The sequence below is a fragment of the Anser anser genome (genome assembly GCF_964211835.1).
Source record: "Anser anser genome assembly, chromosome: 27".
Taxonomy (NCBI): Eukaryota; Metazoa; Chordata; class Aves; order Anseriformes; family Anatidae; genus Anser; species Anser anser.
Window position 1 is genome coordinate 3,386,551 of NC_139748.1, and position 21,853 is coordinate 3,408,403.

The 21,853-nt window shown below is 41.4% G+C and overlaps 1 protein-coding gene across 2 annotated transcripts; it reads left to right on the forward strand.

Annotated features, from left to right (window-relative positions):
- The first annotated feature begins 7 nt into the window (after window positions 1-7).
- Window positions 8-16,242, forward strand: NUCKS1 (nuclear casein kinase and cyclin dependent kinase substrate 1). Of its 2 annotated transcripts, none has more exons than XM_083812781.1 (8): window positions 8-349; window positions 7,454-7,503; window positions 8,560-8,665; window positions 11,002-11,057; window positions 11,389-11,538; window positions 12,236-12,388; window positions 13,202-13,351; window positions 14,055-16,242. In XM_083812781.1, exons 1-8 carry the CDS (start codon window positions 333-335, stop codon window positions 14,252-14,254), a joined length of 882 nt encoding a protein of 293 aa, XP_083668907.1. In that variant the 5' UTR covers window positions 8-332; the 3' UTR covers window positions 14,255-16,242. The 2 variants fall into 2 exon arrangements, with proteins under 2 accessions (XP_083668907.1, XP_083668908.1); XM_083812782.1 differs by having other exon boundaries at window positions 13,205-13,351.
- The last annotated feature ends 5,611 nt before the right edge of the window (window positions 16,243-21,853 follow it).

Below are 21,853 nucleotides of genomic sequence, written 5' to 3' on the forward strand. Positions count from 1 at the left end.
TTGCGGGGGGGAGCGGCGAGCGGCGGCGGGGCCGGGCCGGGCGGCGGTGGGGAGCGGGGCGGGGGCGCGCGGCCCACGCACGGCGGCGGCTCCGGCGGCTCCCCCCTGAGGGGGCTGAGAGAGGCGGCTCCGGCACTGTCGGCCTGAGGCGCTGGGCCCGGGGCTCCCGCTTCAGGGAGAGGACGGGCGACGCGGAGCCCGCACCGAGCGGCCGGTTGGGTGTTTTTTTTTATTATTATTATTATTAGTTTTTCGGTTTTTCCCTTTTTTTTGTTTTTTGCCCTTCGGTTGAGGGCGACGTCCCCCGGGCCGGGCCCGAAGCGCCGGGGAAAATGTCGAGGCCTGTCAGGTGAGTCCTTGGCGGCGCGGAGGCCCCGCTCCCGCCTCCCTCCTCCTCCTCCTCACGCCGCCGCCCTCCGGGGCCTGGCCCCGCTGCTGCCCGGCCCCCCCCCGGCTCCCTCCGGGCCCCCCCGGCCCCACGCCTCGCCTCAGGCCCGCCCGGGCCCCGCCGCAGCCCCAGGGCCGCTGCCGGAGGGGCGGGGAGGCCGGGAGGCTGCAGCCAGGGCTGGGGGAGGCCGCTCTACTCCCCCCCTTTCCTCTCATATTTTTAGTTATTTTTAACTTTATTTTGCAATTATTGTTCGGTAGCGCGGGCGAGAGGCGCTGCTGTGGTGGGGGGGTTGTGGAAAGGGGAGGCCCGCGGCGGGCGGCGTCCCACATTTTGCGGTGGTGGGGGGTGGTGAAAAGGAAAAAATAAAATAAAATTAAAAAAAAAAAAAAGGATTTTTCGCCGTGACCCACTTGGGGCCGGCAGCGAGCCGGGGGCCCGGCGCCATTTCGGAGCCGCGGGGCTCGGCGGCGGCTGCGGGCCGGGGGCTGCGGGCAGGGGGAGCGGGGCTGTGCGGGCCGCCTGGACCACGCTGAGGGGAGGAGCCGCGGCGGCCGCCGCCTCCTTTCCTCCTCCTCCTGCTGCTGCTGTCCTCTCCCTCTCCTCCTCCTCCTCTACTGCTTCTCCTCCTCCTCCTCCTCAACCGGGCGCCCCCCACCCGCTGCCCCCCAGCCCCACCGCCCGCTGGGGGGCTGCGGGAGGAGGAGGAAGGAGAAGGCAGCTCCGTGCCTGGAGTTTGGGGTTGAATAGTGGCGGCGTGCAGAAGTTGCCGTGCCCCAAGCCCGGAGCGTGTTCGTCTTTGCTTTGCCCCGGGGAGTGCCCCGGGAGCGAGCTCGGGGTTTAAATGCTCTTTGCAGGAGAGGTAAGGTGTGTCATAATGTGTGCTCTGTTAACTTGTTGCAGTCCTAAGGCTTATGTTATAACTAGAGCCTCTTACCTGCTTAAATGTACACGTGTATGGGTGATAACTCTGGATTTAAGTCATATCTCTAATATGTGAGAGTTTAAATATAGATTTAGGGCTACTTCACAAAATCAGGAGGTTTGGCACGCTGATTAGTGAAACAGTTCTTATTCTATAGCTTTTTTTTTTTCTTTTAACCGGTAGGGTATTCCTGCATGCAAAAGTAAGGGGTGGATAAAGCTCCAAGTTCCACTCCTAGGGAATTACCTCGGGTTTAAAAGGTGATGAACAGGACTGTGCATACCGCGCTCTGAAGCATCAGTTTTTGGCCTTTTGTAAGACAGGATGTTGGACTAGATGGACTAGTGGTCTGATGTTGAATGACAGTGCCTGTGTCCTGAAATGCAGTGGTGATGTGACTTTGCTGCTCACTGTGACACTTCAGTGTACGGTCTGCTGGTGATTTACTTGCCAGCCCTGGAGTCTTGCTACAGGTAAGGAAAGTGTTGTATCTTTAAAGGTATGGTTTGTAAGGTTTCTGGTGTCGCGTATCTTTGTAAGCAACCTTTTCTAAACTAAAAGAATTCTGTAAAATCCTGCAGTGTTGTGAAAGACCTGGCTTGTCTTGCTTGCAGTTGACAGGCACTGGCATACAGCAAAACTCCGTGCCGAAGTCCAGTGTGTACTTGTAGTAGCAGAATACCTGTTGGCACGTGCCAGCAGTAGATGTAGCAATCCACTATCTAGCTGGATTTAGTAGCCCTTTCAGGAGAAAAACATAAATCTTCAGAAGCTATTACATTGTGCTGCTCTGCTTGGTAGAAGTAGAGAACTTCTAGTACAGAACTGGAGAACTCTCATCAGAGGTGAAAATCCAAAACTTTTAAAATTATGCAACAACTTTTTCCCTGGTTATCTTACTGTTGATAATAGGGGAGTCTGGTGAGTAGTTCTCCATCGGAATCAGATTTGGTGATCTTTTGAATTAATGTAGTATGTCTACTAGTTTCTAGTGAATATATACACACTTAAAACAATGGGCTTTATAAAACCTGACAGATACCCCTAGTTTCTACTCATCAGTAGGGGACTGTCTTAAGACTGAGTCTGGTTGTTGATTTCAGTTTCGTGTGATTAAGTTGCAATGAAGCCCATGTATTTACAGGTTTCTTGTGTGTTAATTCAGAACCGAATACTTTTTATGCAATTAGACTACTCTTGGGTGGATAATGATGGTATCTGCACTATTGTTAGAAAATGGCAAGTAGTGAAAAGGAAAGGAACCTCCTACAGCTACTGAACTTCTGCACCATGTGGCTAACTTCTGAAATGCTGCCATGGGTGTTTAGAGCTGCTGGTTACATTGCTATGTCCTTATCTATTCCTGAATACAAATGAGATGAGAATGTCGAGCCCTCATTTTTATACACAGCGTCAATTAATGTATTTTAAGTGAGAGTTTTGACTTTGAATTTGGGGGAGTTCCTGTTTGCTGCTCTGCACTGGTCACTTTCACTTGCTGGTGCTCCTCTCCTGCAGGCACTGCAAAATGAAACTGTGGGCAAGTATTGAAATCAGAGTGGTTTTCTGTTTGTTTGAAGATTGAAGCCAGTTATGAATGGATATGTCTGTATTTCAAGGCTTTATAGCTTTACGTGCTTAGCTCTTTATTAATAACTTCCAGTCTTGCATTGGCACTACAGTGGAAAGGTGGCTTTTTGAAAGTTTAGTTGTAGGGGGAAAAAAAAATCTATTAAATATAACTTGCCTTGTTGCTGCTGTTGTACTTGGGCAACATAAAATATAAATAGTGAGATTCTGGATAACTTCCGTGGGCTAGCAGGAAAGGAAAACTTCCTTGGGATTGGCATTTGACTTGAATGATAATCTGTGGTAATGTCCAGGGATGAGCAAGATACTTTGCAGATAAATAAAGAGGCATGGGCCTTGCTCTGAGAACTTTCAATCTAAAGAGAAACAAAGAGCAAGGGAGAAGTACAACAAAAATCAGTTTTCCAGGAGCAGTGCAGGTTGCAGAATTGGCTTTTTTGTTTTTTCCTTTGTTTTTCCCCTTTTCATCAGAATATTTCTATATTGTATGTTAAAATCTTCTCATTTGTAGTTAGGTTCAGATGGAGGATGGGCACAAAGCTGCTAAAACTGTTGCTGCATAAATCATTTAATTGTTTTACGGAGTTTCAAGTCATGTGTATCCCTAAAAATTCTGCAGATACCATGAGCAGTGCCTAGTCTTACAGACGTTTGGAGTTACACCAAGTCCAGACCCAAACAATGACCTCTGTAATTGGGAACCTCTAGTCGGTGAGTCCTGTCTGAGTACAGTTGTGCCAATTTTTAAATAGACTAACACCATAGTGACGTGCTTTAGGTACATAACTGTCACTAGGCTTCAATGTTTCGACTTCTGATCCGTAATTATAAGTTAATGTCTGTTTATTTAAGGCCTGAGTCTAGCACTGCCTATTTGTTTTGCACAACTTTGAAAACACCTATAAGAAATACTTCCTATCTCTCTTTTTGCTATCTATATAAAAAGGCACCAAAGCAGTGCTTTTAAGGGTGGTATTTATTGGTAGCCTGTTGCCCGTGGAGCAGGACAGCTTTACCCCGGAATGAGAACCAGAAAGTGAAACTGACCGCTGTGTCTGTGCCAGGCCCTGAGCCGGAGGGAAGGTCAACAGCTTCTTCCACAAATTGGTTTGAGAGTTACATGCTGTAGTTTAAAACAAAACAAAAACCTCTGTAACCATTTAATCTCTCGTTCATTTTACTTCTCAAATTGTGTAAGAGAATAGATTATTTCTGCTGATAATCACTTGACCTAAACACTCTTCTGCACTGCATGGTGAGCCCAGTTACTAGCTTTTCGAATAGTCCTCTAAGCTTTGCTTAGGATGTGTATTTTTTTTAAACTTTAAACTGTGTGGTTTACTGCCTGTGGAAATATACAGGGATCTAAACATTCCCTTTTACATATATATTAAAAAAAAAATATTTCTAACTGATTATTACTTTGTATTCTGATGTTAATTTGTAAACATGGATTTTGAGGGACTTCGTTAGCTGAAGATGAGGTGATATACAGTCCTTAACCGCTTGTATAGGTATTTAGCGAGCCTTTTGAATGATGATATTGCTTTTCATCATTTTAAAATTGATTTCAGTCTGATAAGCATCAAGTATGAGCTGTAAGAACTACTGTGCTGTTCTGAGTTCTTATTAAATTACTTGAGTATTACTTGAGTTAACCATGTGCTTCCAGTGTAATGTGTTAGCGGGTTTCTGGATGAATTACTCTTTATTTCAGAAATACAGGACTGTCAGCTGGTACCAAAACTTAAGCTCTCAGGACTTCTCTCTGTACCTTTCCTCCCCCAGTATCCCTCGCGTGCACACTTTACATGTTCAGCTGAATTAGCAAGTAAGTTATTTTACAATTTCAATGTGTTTTAAACCAGATTGAACAATATCCATCCCAGATGTCTACTAGACTGTCTTTTTATGCTCAGTCTAACTGAATTTTTGCAGTTTATTTTTATGTCTAGTTGCTTGCCTTAACATCTTTTAGTGTCTGCTAGGGGGCAAAGAGATGCTCCTCATTGAAAAAACAGCAAGTGGGGTTTTCTGTTTTTTCCCTTGGATCTCAAGTCTGGTGAACTTACCTGTCTTTATCACTTGGGTTTAATGAAGCATGCAGTCTTTGTATGCTTGTAGCCATTAAGCATTGCACCACAGTGCTGCTCACAGTTATAAAGAGAAATGTAAGTAGAACTAAATGGGGTGAATGCTGAGCAGAGTGAGAAGAATGGCAGATGGAAAAGCAGTTCTTGTTTCGTGTTTCTGCTCTTGTGAGCTTCTCTGGCTCTGGTGGAAAGACTTAGAGATTTCTATGTTCAGTAATATCAGTGTAGGCATCCCTTCTTTCTTTCACCCTACTCTTTGTCCTGCAAAGTAAAATCCAGCCAGGTGGCCTTCCTTCTTGTTTGCTTCTGCCATGGTCATTTTTCTGTATGGTACAAGCATCACTGCTCATCTAGACCAGGTTGTGAGAGTGTAGCGGAACTCGCTCTCTAGCTGAAAACAGATAAGGTACAGCGCTAAGAAAGAGGAAGGACAGATTTTTTTTATCTTACTGTGTCACACTTAGTATTTGATTTAGTATGGACCTTTAACGGAAATGAGGAAGATGAAGCTGTGTATGACCAACGTACTGCAAGGTGGCAATATTGCGATTCCCATTTTGCTTGTTAGTGATGTCCAAAACTATCGTTTTACAAAGCTGCTAGGACAGAATAGGTAGCAATTCTACCTCATTTTCCCTGCTTACACTTTTAGAGAAAAGCATAATACCCGAAACCTTAGACCAAATCAAACATCTTATTTAGGAGCTTTATTATTCTTCAGATGCTTACCAAAATAAACTGTATTTTCTGTTAGTTTTCCACCTGCGGGCAGGAGATGGTCTTCAGGAAGCCTTCCTGTTGGAAAGGAGGCCGCGTGTGAGGCCTCACCTGGATGGTACACCATGGCGAGCCTTTCTGGGTCGGTGTTGTACTGAATCTGGGCTGCTGGTGAGCGGGCAGTGCTCTGTAGCACCATGCTGTTGTACTTTGTTCTGCTCACGTTTACGCCGGAGCTTGGATGGGATTCAACCTGTGGAAGTCGAATGACTGGTCTTGCCTTCTTTTGTTAGCTGTGGTTTTTTGTTGTTGTTTGGAGCTGAAGAGGCTTTATGTAGGCTTGAAATAAAGTAATTATGCTGCTTCCTCTTCTGAAGGCTGCTGCTGTAAGCCATAAATAGAGGTACTTGTACAGGAGGGAGGCTTCTAATTGGTTTCTAATTGGTCAAAAGCCAGCACACAACGATGACTTTTGCGTATCATTCAGCTGGGCAGTCTTATCAGCAGTGGGTGATGACAGTCCCGAAATGCAGTGCAGTTCTGCAAAGTGCACGTGGAATTCAGCAGGCTTGTTTAGAAGGGAAGGGCATTGTGGTTTGCGTGTTGCCTTCTGCTTGCAGCGGTTCTCGAGTCTGTGATGCTGGGTAGGTCGCTTCACCTCACACTTGCCCAACTTTTTTCTACGTGTAAAACTGAGCTCATGTGTTGGAGACTTCCAAATTTAGTTCTTCACTGGCCTTGGGTCAAAGGGATTGTTTTAAAAAAAAAAAAAAAAAAGCAAAAGTGGAGACAGGAAGGAGGGCTAAATCTCTGATGCCTTCAGCTGCTCTTCCTCCTTACATTGCACATCCTCCAGAAGAGGAGGGTGTTTGGAATCTGCCCCTGACCCAGACGTTGCCAGCTAGAACTGCAGTGCAGTGCTGTCTTGGTTCCCCTGAGCAGCTGGACCACGGGGCAGTTAAAACTTGTCAATAAAGCAAAGGGTGCTGAAAAACTAGTCAACAACTACAGAAACCTAAAATATTAAATGCAAGTAAGTTTGAGAAGCAGGTTTTGTTGGTGAGTGAGGCATTGCTTTCAGTAAGAGCTGCTTATGTAGTTGCCTAATTTTGTCTATCATCAGCCGTTGTATTTGCCCTGTTAAGGGTACCTGGTTACCTGGGGGACTTGCAGCTTGGTTAGGGAGCAGTGAAGCTGCTGATACAGTAACAGAAGTATGGGTCTGTGCCCAGCTTTGCAACAGGGTGAAGGGGAGCTTTGTCTTAAAGTTGAGGCCGATGCATTCTTTAAATGCATCTTTAATCTTTGGGTGCTGCTTTTTTAAAATGCTTTTTAATCTTTGGGAACTGCTTTTAAAGAGTGCTTTCTTTGCTGTAGTTGGAACAATGATACATGCATAGTTTGAATAATGAAAGAACCGCATAACACAGGTTAAGGTGGCTCTTTGTCACTGCAGTCATGAGCCATAAGAGTGCTGCTTATCAAAAATCACCTTTGAATTCTTAAACTATAATTCAGTCTGCTATGATAGGTTCCTAGGAAAATGCTCGAATATACCATGTTTTCTTTTGAGACTTCAAAGGTGTAGATGGCTTACATAAATAAGTCTTCTTGGGATGTGTTTGGGCTACAAATCCTGCGCTGGAAACAAGAATGTGGTGCGTTCTTCTTACTTTAAGAAAGCTTTTGTACTTCTGAGAGTATGAATTGCTGATTTATTTATTCCCTTCATTTTAACAGGAACAGGAAGGTGGTCGATTACTCCCAGTTTCAGGAATCAGATGATGCTGGTAAATGACTTTGTTCTTAACAATATAATATCCTTGGGCTACAGCTGTTCATTTATGGCTTTGCATATTAATTGTGTTGCTTCTAGTCACATCTTTAACCTAAATTCTAAAGACTTTCTGCTCTTCAGTCTCTGAACTGTTAATGAACATTTGAAAATATAATGATTCTCGTATGTTTTGTATTAAACAAACAATGGTGATAGAAATCTTATTATTTAATGCTTGCATTGTTGTAGTGCCTTTAGGCTGTTGGCAGCAACTGTATTCTTCCTTGGTCTATGTTATGTTCTGTGGTAAAATCCCCCTGATGCCACTTTTTCTTTTCTAGAGTAAAATATGTTTTCAGTTTATTTAGTGGACTTTAGTTAATTCCATAATGTCAGGCATCTTCGTGAATTGCACCAAAAAAAAAAATAATAATCTTTGTATATTCTGTTCTGCGTGAATTAATGAAATATTTCTGGAAGCCATATGGAATATGTTTTATGTTCTTAGAAAATAGACATACTGCTGCTGTTTCCTAAGGGAGATTACATTGATAATTAATGGAAACAAATATGCATAGCTCTTAATTGCAGTCCTGTTACTTGTATTGTGTAATAGTTGTAAAAACTTACACCGTAAATTGCTCTGTAATGATATACTGTTCCCATCAGAGGACAGTAAAAAAACTTCTTGTTGTTAAAAGCATAGAGAGGTATGTACGAATGTCAACTGTGAATCGGTTTTCTTAATAACCTTGTGTTTCTAACTAGCTGTAAAATTAAGATACTGTCTCTTGTGAGGCATTTTGGTACGTTTCAGACTTGATTGCATGCAGCATTTTTATTATGCCGCTGCTGGAAGAAAAGGTAAATCACTAGTTTAAGACAGGACTTCTGTAAAGTTTTCTTTTAAGATCTGTGATTGTTTATTTTTTTTAAGGGCTGCTTTTTGATATGCCTGAAGTGGTCAGTTTAAGATATAACGGAGGAAGTCATTTTGCTGTGGAGCTATGAGTCAATTTGCTGGGAGCTAAGGGTTTGATTCAAAACCATTTTCTGCTGTCCTATCCAGATGAAGATTATGGAAGAGATTCAGGTCCCCCATCCAAGAAAATCCGTTCGTCTCCCCGGGAGGCTAAAAACAAGAGGCGATCTGGGAAGAATTCTCAGGAGGACAGGTAAAAGAATCACTTCATCTGTTAAGAGCATGTCTGCAAACCTTGTCTTGCATGTGGGGAGCAGTGTCTTCTGAGAGGAGTGATTGTAAGTGCAATTCAGAGTCTGCAGTGTAAGAGCTCTCGATCACAAAGCTTGCATAACCAGCTTGGACATTGAGGTGGTTCGTTCTTATTTGAGTTGGCAGGGAAATCATGTGTAAAGTACTTGTCACTAGTGCTTCGGCATAAAAAAAAAAGCGCTTTCCAGATCTAGGCAGTTGGAATGGCAAGGAACATGATATGAGTTACAAAAATTGGCAACTGGTACAATTATCCAGGTAAGATAGTGGCTAGATGCATTTAATTTTCCATGTTTTTTTGGTATGCTCACAGCATTCCTCTGGTTAAAGATTAAATGGGGCAAGTACAATGGCAGCAGTAGTAGGGGCCATTTGTTAGTTTTGTGGTTCTTTGTTTTTCATTTCCTGTTTTGTCAAATTCAGAAACCATCTTGTTTTGATAACCAAGTTGCTCTGACAATGTCAAATGACTGAATTCTAAGTGATGTCCTACTGCAGGAAAGACTTTCACTATTAGGGTGAAGGTATCTAACATTTCACAGTAACTATGATCAGCAAACGGTTGCCTTAAAGGTGATAAAAGCAGGCCTATTAAATAAATTGACTGCTTTCATGACAGACATCAACATGGAGGGTCTGCCAGCTGGTTCTTACTATACAAACCCAAGGTATTTCTTAACTGTCTTGGATTGTTTGGTGGAATGTAGCAAACTTGCCCGGGGGTATGTTTAGGAGGTTTCTCTCCATCTTTTTCCTTATGCTCCTGTGCTATATGGTGACAGCTGAATATAGGCGTGGGAATGTTTGAATGGGTTCCTCGCTGTTGTGAGCCGAGAGGGACAGGTGATTTTCACCCCAGCTTTTAATTGCCCTGAAGATGCAAACGCTGTGTTCTTATCTTGGAACTGTTTTCAGGAAAGAAAAGCCAAGCAATTGTTTCCTGTTGCCACTCCAAACACGCATTGCACTGTTTTGACACAAATGATGGATAGAAATCTAATGCAAAACTGATGTTATGCAAGTACTTCTGACATCTACCTACATTTCTGGATAAATCTAGTTCATACATAGCTTGACAGATTGACACAGTTAGCTTAGGCCAGTGTATGTGTTCTGCTCGTGCAGCACTTACAGAAATTCTAGAGGCCAGTCTGCCAGAGAAGTGTTCGCAAATGCTGTAATGCCAGAAGTAAAAACTTTAGTAGCTATGACATTGTACAAAGAATGAGGCTAGGGAGCTCCCAAAGTAATGAAGTAGTTGACCATCATGTCCCATTAGCTTTGGGGATATTTAAGTAAGAACACTTCTGTTTGTATTACAAACATTACGGAGGGCCTGAATGGGACACAAGTGTGTGTGTTTAAGTGATTTGAAATGCACAGTTGTCTCTGAGACTGAAAACAAATGGGCCTACAGGGCTGTAGTATAATATGTTACCTAAACTAGTAGTGTTCTTCAGAAATATCGTGTGTCAGCGCCAACTGCCAAACCTGAATGTAGCAAAGCTTTGGTCTGTTGTGTTTCCTGACCTTTGCCAGAACGTGCAGTTCAACCATTCCTGAAACATATGTTGTACATCAGTGGCCTTCGACACAATATTCACCATTCCTGTTTAAAACACTTATTCTCTGACACTGTGCTGGGAGGAAAACCTTCTCTGGACAGCGCTAATGACAAATGATGGGGATTTGAATAAGAACAAACATCAGCACTTCCTTGATAGTGGAAGCCTCTAATGAGGATTGAAACCACTAGAGGGGGTTGGGGAAAGTCTGTCAGAGATCAGATCATCTGAGAGCTTGCAGACCAACTACGTGCCAGGTAACTGGTTAGGCAGAATGAAGAACTCCAAAGAAAACAATGAGATAAAGACAGGTGATGATTCTGTAAATCTATTCAGAATAAAACTTTACTCCATCTATAGACTCAGTCATGTATTAGCATATAAAACTTCAAAATCCTAATTGTAAAATGGAAGATGTCTGACTTGTTGGTAGGTTTTGGATCAAAATGCATGGTTCATCTCATCCTTATTATTTCCTGGTTGATTCCCTTGACTCTGCATAAATTTATACGTGATTAGGAATTTGAAATTTCTAACCATAGTAACTACATATGCTTCTGAGTAATGCTGAAGTATAACATGGTAATGTCCAGGAAAAGTGCATATTCCTGGCCTAGAGATCAGTTTGCTCTTAAAAAAAATAATTCTATTTTCTGTACAGCAAATCACTGATTAAAGCACCAGTTAAACCCTCTCTTTTTTTCCTATTCAGTGAGGATTCAGAAGAAAAAGATGTGAAGACCAAGAAAGATGATTCACACTCAGCAGGTAACTAACTGCATTGCACTGGTAACGTTACCTTCAAAATAAAGACCAGTTTTTAAGAAAGTTATGGGGGTAGGATTTGACATGGGAAAGAAGATCTTCTGGTTAGGGAAGCAAGCACTCTTCTAACCCGTTTATCTTAAGCTGGATGCTGCCTCTACTGCTTGTTGCTTCCAGTCCTGGTTTGGGGTAACAGATATGTTTTGTGTAATATGATGCTGCCATAAACTGTCTTCACAGGTAGATAGATGTAGGTTAATCTCCTCCCTGGGGTTCTCATCAATATTTCACAGAGTGATAGAAGAAACTTCATATTCTCACTTTTTCCTTCCAGATGAAGATTTTGGCAGTGAAGATGACGACTTAGGAGCAGATGATGGCAAAGCTGACAGTGACTATGAGAGTTCTCAAAAAAGCAAAAAAGGAAAAAAGGCTAAACCAGACAAGAATAAGAGAGCCTCTAAATCCAGGAAAAGGCCTGCAGGTGAAGAAATGATTACTATGATTATTTTAATTTTTCGAGAAAGTAATTATGATAAGTACAGTATTCAGTAAGTATTATTATTGATTGATGCATTCAATCCCTATATTGTGTTGCGGCAGTTCTGCACTGTGTATGCATTCATTTCACGTATTTTATAAAGTAGCATGAAGAGGGTAATAATTCATCACGTCTCTTAAATTTTAAGAGGGAGAAAATAATTCTTCAGCTGCGGGCTTTCACAGTTCTTAGGTTCTTTAGTATTGTGGCTAAAAATACCAAGTTACAGATTGCACAGTAAGGAGCTACTGTGTTTTAGGCATGTAGTGATAATTGTGCATTTTAAGCGTAGTTTGTGATAGATCTGATTTAAATAATGTTTTGCTTCAGAGACACTTTAATACTCTCCTTGGTGAGTAATGATATGGCTGTTAACATTGATGGCAGAGGAATAATGCCCTAGTAAAAAGGGTTGCTACTCTCTACAGTGGAAGACGCTGCACTGGGTCATTGTTGGATGACCCCAGAAACATACTTGATTACTTGAATATGTTCTCCTCAGCTCAATTATTCACTGAGCACCTTGATTCACTTTTTCATGAAGGACTTGACTTTTGTCTTGCTCACCCACTACCTGATGAAGACATATGGTGGCCTGTGTTTTGTGTCTTCGTTATAACATGGTGACTTTGTGCTGCAGAGGACAGTGAGGACGAGAAGGAAGACCACAAAAATGTGCGTCAGCAGAGACAGGCAGCATCTAAAGCAGCTTCCAAACAACGAGAGATGCTTATGGATGATGTGGGTAGTGAGGAAGAAGAACAAGAGGATGATGAGGCACAGTTCCAGGAGAGTGAGTAACTGGGATTGTACTGGAACATGTCATAAAAAGTTGAAATCAGTGTGGCGTGGGTATAGTACCAAACATAAGTTTATGGGTCGGGCCAAACAACAAAAGGAACAGAGTTTGTTTTTTGACTTGACAATGAAAACACAAATTGTCCTTAGTATGTACTTGTTAATGAATACCTGTCCAGCAGACCAAGCTTACATTTTTGACATCTAGAACTTTTGTTCCAAATTTGCAGCAGTATGTCTCTTATAATGCTCATTTAGGGTTGCTTATCATATTTTAATATGCTTCTTGCTTTAATATGTTTCTTGCTCCTTCTTGCTACCCCATCAGTTCTGAGGCATGGCTGCTACTTTTGGAAAGATGTCAAAGTACTTTATCCTTGATTGATCAAAGTAGGACAGTTTCTTTCACGAGAACAAATAAGTCCAGCATGTAATGAATTGCATTATGAATTGCACTTTTTCAAGTTCTTGAAATAGTGCAGACAGGATTTCAGAAAGGAGTAAGAGTACCATTGCATTAAGATCATTTAACTTCTCCCTGTCAGGAGATTCTTTATATTTTCGAATGGGTTACTTAGAGCATATTTTGAGGTCCTCAAAACACTTACCTGCTTTGTTATAGTATTTTATCCCTACCAGTATGACAACATCTGCTGTGTCACATTTCCTTAAGACCGCAGATAGGTGGAAGCTCGTAAGGTCACAGAGTCTCTGTCTTCTGACTGCTCTGTTTAACTGGCATGTATATCAGCTTTTTGTTCTGCTTCCTTTCCTTGACTTCCAAAGCTTAATTTTGTTCTTGTTTCAGAAGATTCAGGAAGCGATGAAGACTTCCTCATGGAAGATGATGATGATAGTGACTATGGCAGTTCGAAGAAGAAAAATAAAAAGGTCTCCAAGAAATCCAAGCCAGAGAGGAAAGAAAAGAAGATGCCTAAGCCCAGGCTAAAGGCTACAGGTGGGTCTAAGCAGAGCTGTGTAGTTTGTTTTAGAGACCAGTATTTACTTTACTGCTGCAGAAGACTCAGTGGAAGTTTTGGGCCAGTAGGCATTAACGCATAATGTTGAAGGGCTAGTTCATGTAACTAGTAACTTACCATGATTTAAAGCAATGCAATAAAATAATAATGTGGCTTTAATTCTTGCTTAATGAAGAGGTTGAATTAGTATCTATGTCCCATTGGCAAAACCCGCATAGATTAAAAACTTTTATTGGGATGCTGCAGTCTGACTTTCTATGCATCGCGGCCAAATAATACAATTTGTGGCTTCGACAGGGACTCCTGGTCTTTGTGATGTTTTCAGGGTGGAAGAATGTGGACAAATTGGAACCAAAGGAAAACTTGATAGGCTATTGCAGGAAGCTCAAAATCATAGGTAGTGGCTTATATACTAGTATGACAAGAGACTAGCTATGTTAGTTTATAATATCATATCTAGTAATCAGTCAGGACTTGCAATTAGATGGTTCTAAAGTCTTGTTAGCTGTTTTCACTCCGTTCAGTTTTGAATGGAATGCATAAAACACCCTGCGTGTGGTTTGGTCAAAGTAAAATGAAACCTGTTGCTGCAATGTCTTGTAAATCCTGTTTGTATGAAGCCATGTCACCTTCTTGTCTTGGTAGCCGATAATAACTTTTATAAGCCTTTTATTTTTTCAGTGACTCCCAGTCCAGTGAAAGGCAAAGGGAAGGCAGGCCGACCCACAGCTTCCAAGGCAACAAAAGAAAAGACCCCATCCCCCAAAGAAGAGGATGAAGAGCCTGAAAGTCCCCCAGAAAAGAAAAAATCAGCCAGCCCTCCACCAGAGAAGTCAGGGGATGAGGGATCTGAAGATGAAGCACCCTCTGGTGAAGATTAAATGGCAGTTGAGGAAATCTTTGTTTAAAAAAAAAAAAAAAAGAAAAAAGAAAAAGGAAAGAAAACATACTTAGGGGTAGAACACGGTTTTGGCTGTGGCTTGACTCATGGGCTTTGAATGCTGTCTTTACTTTCAGCTGTTTAATACAGTGTATCCTTTTTTTAACAAGAGGAAACCCTTATACAGTAATATTTTGAAGTCACTGTTCTCTGTTGGCCATTCCGTTCTCCCTCCCCCCACCAAATCTGAAAGCCATTTGAGACAAATTAACAGACCATTTAAATATATATTTTTTTCAAGGGATACTGCAGTTGTGAAGCAATAAGGTTTGAGACTGATACGTGGAAACCATACTTACAAATCGTTAAGTAGAATAGATTTCCCAGTGCTGGTAAGAGTCCTTTAAAACTATTATTCTGTATTTGAGTATGTGGTTAAAAAAACAAACAACAACAAAAATGTATGCTTTAACAGTTTTGTTGATGCAAGTACATTCTCTCAGAAAAAAATGTAGTTAATAGGAATTCCAGTTGAGGAAACATGGGGAGGAAACCTGTGTTTCTTGGATTCATGCAACTTTTCAATGGAAAACAATCAAGAGACTTATAGGTGGTCCACTGTCCTTTATTGAGAAAAAGACCCTCAAGTTAGGATGCAAGATCTTTTTGTCTTTGCTGGATAGAATACTATTCTGCTTTAGGCAAATTGCAGTTTGTTCTATACGATTTCACATACACAGCCTACAAGCTGCTCACATCCATAAATTCTGTTTTACTTGCAGGGATGGCTATAGATGGGCAGAATAGGGAAGAGAAATTGAAAACAATTTTTAAAGCTCTGGTTTCCATCTGATATTGTGGAAGTTTTCTTTAAAGTTGTTCCAAGGAGAAAAATAACGGACAACATAAAACTAAATTCTTTAGCTTTTGGGGCAAGGGATGTCCTTCTATAAATGTGAAGCAAAGGATTCCTGTAATGCTCTGGTCAGTCTCGGATCCCATGAGTCACGCTGAAGTGCTTCTCTTCTCTCCCTCCATCTGTCCTCAGAAAGGCTATGTAGTCATGTCTCTCAGCCTCTCCAGCTACAGTGTTGGACAGCAGACTTCCATCGATAGTGACATTACCCCAGTATCACTTCCATTTCTTCATCCCTCCATCTGGCAGCATGGGGGGCTTTACACTCATTCTGTTCCCGCGTCGACGTGTCTGCCTCTAACTGTTGGTCGTCATTCTGCTCCCGAAGCCTAAAAAGAACGGAGTAGGGAACAGCGTTAAAGGGTGAAGCTGGGAGGAAATGGGGTTTGGAAGCAGTGTAGCAGGGCTATAGTTTTATAACAAAAGCAGGATGTCCCTTTAAATGCAAGAAACTTGAGATGTGTGTGGTGGCATTTTAATGTGTTTTTATCAAAGCAGCCATATCCTTTTTTTAAAAAAAGTACAGAAGTCTTGGTTTTCAAACCCTAATACGGAGGTTGCTGCCATGTTGGTAGAGATATTAAAAACTGGACCTGCCATTTTTTTTCTTAAACCCTTTGTGCTTTCTGTATGTTGCTCACCGTTATTTTATAGCTGACAAGTTTTGCATCTTTTTTTTGTCACTGAAATACATGTTTTGTAACCAGCCTCTCGAAGGTAACATAAGGCAGCTAATTAGTTGGATTTCTGGTGCACGAGCTACCAGATTTTTAATCCTGTTTGGATTTTAGAGAGCTTTTAGATATGACACACTAATATGACCAGGAAGGACACTTGGCTGAATGGCATAGGGAGCCTGAAGATGCTGAGCACAGTGTGGAGCCTAAACTATGGAACGGAATATTAATATAACAGCCGAGTGATTGTCTTGTGTGATTCATAGCCATGGATTTTATGGAGGCTGGTAAATTACTTTACCTTGGCTTATTAAAATTTAAGTTCTCTAACATTCTTTACTATAATGAAACTACTGTTGCCGTTACAATAAAGATGATCGGTGTTTCCATTGTAAATCTTTTTTTTAAGTGGTTTAACTTTGCAGAACAGCTTAAGGCTGGAGTCAAGTAACAGTCTTGAAAAAGATGTGAATGTAACCTCCTCTCCCACACCTCTTCCCACCTTTTAGATTTCTGGGAGAGCGGAGTTTCTTGTATCCCCTGCGCTCCTACTCCAGTGCTCCTTGGGTAATACGGGACAATAAATGGCCAAATTTTAAATAACATTTGGATTGATATTTTGGGGGTAGCATATACTTTCCTGAGTGCATTCTACATCGTTGTTCTCCTTCAGTCCAGACTGTTTCAAGTTGTTATAGTCTGCTGGGGGTATTAGTTTCTTTTTGGTATTAAAATCTTCAAGAATTGCATAAATGCAGAATACCTCTAGTTGATCTGGTCAAACAGTTGTTTCTTTACCTGCTAGACCAGATTTTTTTCTGAAGAGTGTATTTTGTAAGTACCACTTAAGACATGTTTGTTTGTTGTGTTTTTTGGTGTTTTTTATTTTTTCCCTAATACAGTTAAGTTCAGGCTGTGAAAAATAAGTTTGTTGTTTTCAGTTCAGGTTCTGGACTGTGGATTATTTTATGCCTGTCAATTTTGGCCCTGTATCCTGTAAATCTGTTCTGTTTTCTCATATATTCATCTCTAATGGCTGTTACAGGCTGCATGATGCTATCTTTGAGATTGTGTCACAACCCAAACACTATGTAAATCCTGTACTACTTCTGGGATTTTGTAACTTTTTCTATATCCTACTGTTTTGCTAATTTGTGCAAACACTAAGCCCTAATGGTTTCTCGGTTACTCGGTTAAAAATACCACAGTTTACATTTTTACAGATTGAAGATAATTGTGAAGGTTAATACATAACTTTTTTTTTTGAGTACACATTTTTAACTAGAGGCAGACTTAACATTTTTAAATGTCCTTTTTAATTTGTTTGTATTAAGCATTCTGATTTCTTGAAGGAAAGCTGTAAAAACGCCTTTCTCTAGGAGCATGAATAGTTCTTCATGGAGCAGGAAGTTTCATTCACAGAAGAAGGCTTTGAAAAGATTGTCTTCTGTTACACAGCTGTAGTTTTGGAGCCTTTGCAGAGAGGTAAACAGATTTATTCCAAAATACAGTTAATTTAGTGCCCTGCCCTGGTCTCACCCTTAAAATGGTAGTTCATTGCTAACTTCCATTATATATCCCTCTGTACATTCTGTTTCTGAATCCACATGACCACACTTTGTTTTATATTTGTATAATCATGCTGTCTTTGACTGGCCACAAGGCTTGATCAGGAAAGACTTGCAATCTTGCTTGGATTTTCATACTAAAGATTACTCGTTTCAGTTCCTATTTAATCAGCATGAGAATGCCAAACGTGTCAAGCTAAATGGGTTTTAGAACGGATTCCGGGTGAGAGTAAGACTTAAAAATATGGCAGCCAAGAAACTTAGTTTTTTGTTTTAACTTTATCAAAGCAGAAGAGTATGTGGGAAGAGAAGCAGTACACCTTAGCTGACTTCTGCTAGGGAATGTGACGAATGCCAGGTAATGGCTCTGAGCGTGCTCAGCTCCTGTGCCACCACACGGCTGCACCCGCAGGCGACGGACTACCAGGGCAGTGGCAGAAGATGCACTTGAATATTTTTTTCTGTTTTTTTCACCCTCCACTGTTGATGGTCACAATGGTACAATAGACACTGAGGCACCCAGGTTAAGGAGGGAGGGAAGTAAACTGTAACATGCTGGAAGCTTTTGAGCTGTAGAAACTGGTGCTTTGCTTTATGTAATTTGTTTGTGAAGTGTTTATTTTTATAACAGATCATATTGTTGAACACATGGTTCTTAAAAAACACAAACTGATCCATGAGTTTAAGTATTTGAGAAGTGGATGTTCATCTGTTGGGGGAGGCAGGATATGGAAAATGTAAGCAGATATATAAAGGGACACTGTCACAAAAATGTTGCTGGCATGTAGGGTATGTTAGTTTGGGGGGGATCCCATCTATCTGTGGAAATTCTATATGTATATGATCACACAGAAAATTTTCCCTGAACTTTGAATATTTTCCTATAGTTTTGGGAGGTTTAAATACAAATTCTGTGCATGAAACTGGGAGGCAAAATTAGACTATTCTATTCGTACTTTCGAGATGAATTTTTAAAAAGTACCGTGAGGAATCTAAGAGCTCTGAAAGATGACAGTGTCCTTTCAAGACTCCCCAGATCAAGTGTACCCTCGGTTTAGACTTCCCACGTCAGTAGGTGACTGGCATTTGAATGTCTTTTCATTGAACTCTTTATATTAAAAACAAACCACAAATATTTCTAAGTCTAGTCAAGTTCTCACTACGTGCTGCCTCTGTGTATCGACCACTATTGGAAATAGCTCTGTAAACTGCCTGCCCCCCTCAGCTGCAGTGAAGCGAATGGGTCCATCGGTCTGAGCATGCTCAGCGTGACTGCAAACACCATTGTGCATATGCTTTGTATATTGGGGCAAGGGTTTTTTATATATATATTTTGGGAGGGGGAGTGGGTGGGATGGAGAAATACTCAATCAGCTTAAGCCAGAGTAATGTGTGTAAAAGCCCCTGAAGTATTTTGTGTGTGAGTGCGCGAGTGTGAGTGCGCGCATGGGAGTGTCTGACATCTTATTCCCTTTGTGTTCTGAAATTTTGTTTTACTTTTTTTCTCCTGCAGAAGCAATTGTTACAAAAATTGTAAATAAGAGCTACATAATTTTTTTTGTTTGTTAAACCATGAACATCATGTCACAGCAAACCCTGAATTAGCGCTTTGAAGGTAGAGAAGGAAGAGACTCCAGATAGGGTCTTGGGCCTTTGGCTCTCAGCGAGGCATCGTTAACGTGGTATGCAACAAATGTTTGTCCTGAGTATTTGCAGCCCCCTGTTGAGCTTTTCTAAAAATCAGGCTCTTTGCGGTTACCCTCCGTATCCATTTTAATTTAACTTTATTTTTTTAACGTCAAGAGTGGCCAGGAAAAGGGGCAACTAACTGCAAACAGTGTTCCAGTGCTGCTGGCCCATGGTCAGGGTGTGTGCGCGGACGTGGCTGTCATCACTGGGCCTGATAGGGGTGACAACTTCTGCAATACCTTGACAATACTGAGATCTACAGCATGGTACTAGGAGTTACGTTTGAATGTAACATTAATGCTTTATTTAAAATAAAAAACAACACTTTTTTTTTAAAAGGGGTTGAAGTGAACATGACTGTTGACCATGTTCGTGAATTTATAGATGCAACATTCATTGGTAGAATTGTGTGATGGTCTTTTGTGCTACTTAATTTTACATATTCCAGTCTCTGTATGTACCTGCAAAGAAAGTAAAGAAAAAAATAACAAAACCCTGCTTTGCTTTTATTGAAGGGTTCCCAGGACTGCATACCTGCTCCTGAGCTCTGTTTTAAGTATGTGTATCCTTCGCTTGTATTTTGTATTAAAAAAACAAAAGGAAAAAGAACCCTTTATTGTTCAGCATGTTGGAATTGTGTCCCCTCTTTTATTTTTCTCCTTTTTGGAATATATTAAGCAACTCATTCTTCTGTATCTTTTATTTTCTTTTGTAAACTTTTTGGTTTTGTTTAAAAATGGCTTTATAAAAGGGCTTTTATAACCCATAAACATGACTTGTGTAATTTTTCTGCTATTCAGAAGTACTCTTCTGCGGTTGCTTTTTGTTTTGTGACTGTTAGTGAGACGTAAAAATGTGTTTGTCTTCCATGTTGTCTGATAGTTTTGGGATTCGTTCCTTTGCAGACCTGGTGCTTTCTCTGAGGAGGATAAGTCAGGTTTTGTCCAGGACAGTTTGGCAAGTATGACTTTCCTGTTACTACCTATGAGTTGAGGGGAAGATTTAAAGAACTTTCTTCCCTGTCAAGATGACTTAATTGAGGTTTTCATGTTCAAAGCCTAGTGAAAGCCAGTTAAAAGGAGAGAGCGAGCCTTTTATTTGTCATGCTCACATCTGTGAGCTTTCCCTTAGTGATCAACATAGAAAGGGAATTCCCTTTCTATTTTGCCACGTATGCCCCAGCAGTGAGAATCAATATACAGGCTGTGCTTTATCTGTGGCCATCAGGGGATGTGACAACTGCATTCATCTTATATGTACACTAGGCCAAAGTTGGTTGGTGTCATTTCAAACGCAGATAAATTGATCCACAGTGCAGATTGCTTTCCTGATGTGTCATCACATGCACTGGGTTATCATGCGCAGCAAGTTTGTGCTGTTAAATCTATTATAGCACATTTTTATCTAAATTCCTGCAGAATCTTAGTACTGGTTTAGTATAAGAACAAACTTAGCAGCTGTTCTAGAAGCATGTGATCATTTTTAAACTCCTCGCGGTCTCTGGGGCTGGACCATCCCCATCACTCTACAACTCCAAGTGGGCAGCGGAGCCCAGCCTCCCTCGTGGGGCGAGCAGCAGAGGGCGTGCCTGGACCTCCACATCTGCATCGCTGCTGCCTCCAGGAGCATGCTGAGGCGGTATGGCTGCGCTGCTCCGATCGTGCTTGTGTTTTCCTTCGTCTGGGATGAGATGGAAAACCCTTCGGCATTTGTTAAAGGCTGTGCTGAGCGGGTGTCAGTTAATAACGTGTTGCCATCATGGACTCAATGAATCTTAAGACTTGTAGTTGTCTGCATTTTGCTTGTGTGTATCTGTGCTCTTAAAAACTGAAGTTATGATTCATCGGGATAAAGACCTGAAAGCACTCGTTTCCAGTAGGGTTTAGAATGAAGCTGCTTCTGGGATCCTAATGGACCCAGTCTTCCTAAGGGTTTGGCATAGCAGAATGCTTTGGCTTGTGATCTTACTGCACAAGTCATTTGGGTATGTCTCATACTTGTCCCAATATAACAGCAAAGATACAGCGATCTCTCAGACATTGGGTGATGGATACAGTCAGACAGGAGATGGGGTCACCATTACCCCCAGCTGCAGCAAAGGAGGGTTAATTATTATTATTTGTATTGAGGGGTTGTTCTGGGTAATTTGTGTACTGCCAGGTACCTTGACAGGTATTTCTGCCCCATTACTATGGTATCTACAGTTCTATGCTGCTTTTTTGTCATGTTTTTCTTTTTTAATCTGGAGCAGCTGTAGAGTTAGAGTACCTTCAGGTACTGCAGCTCTACTTCAGTTTTAGGATTAATTAGTAGTGGAGGCAATTAGCAAGTGTGCTATTTCTTTTGCCCTAGAAATAACTGCTTGCTCTGTTCTGAAGTGGTGTGAGACTAGGATCTGTGAACTCTTCTTCCCTGCTGCCCCTAGTCCTTGCACTTTGTCCGTATTAGCATGTGCAGCATTGGTGCCTTTTTCCTCAGTATTGATCTTTTGAACCTAGTGTATTTACTGGCTGCTCAGTCCTGTAGGCAGATGCTCTGCCAGCATAAGTTAAAAGTTCCCATTGGCTTTGAAGTAGTATTTACAGGGAATTAATACCAGAAACAAAATTATTTGTTGTCACATTTAAAGGGTATGCATACAAGAAGTAGACGTGTAGGGTTTTGTAACTACAGCAAGCCCTGCCAAACCAGGGGAATAAGATTCCCTTGGCAAAGAACACTGGCTGTTAAGTTTTAATCTAACAGAATTT

Excerpts from the sequence above, each read along its gene's own strand:
- NUCKS1 (XM_083812781.1), top strand. Across the intron at positions 8,666-11,001 it reads AAGAATTCTCAGGAGGACAG|TGAGGATTCAGAAGAAAAAG; the intron begins GTAAAAGAATCA and ends TTTCCTATTCAG. Across the intron at positions 12,389-13,201 it reads TGAGGCACAGTTCCAGGAGA|AAGATTCAGGAAGCGATGAA; the intron begins GTGAGTAACTGG and ends TTCTTGTTTCAG.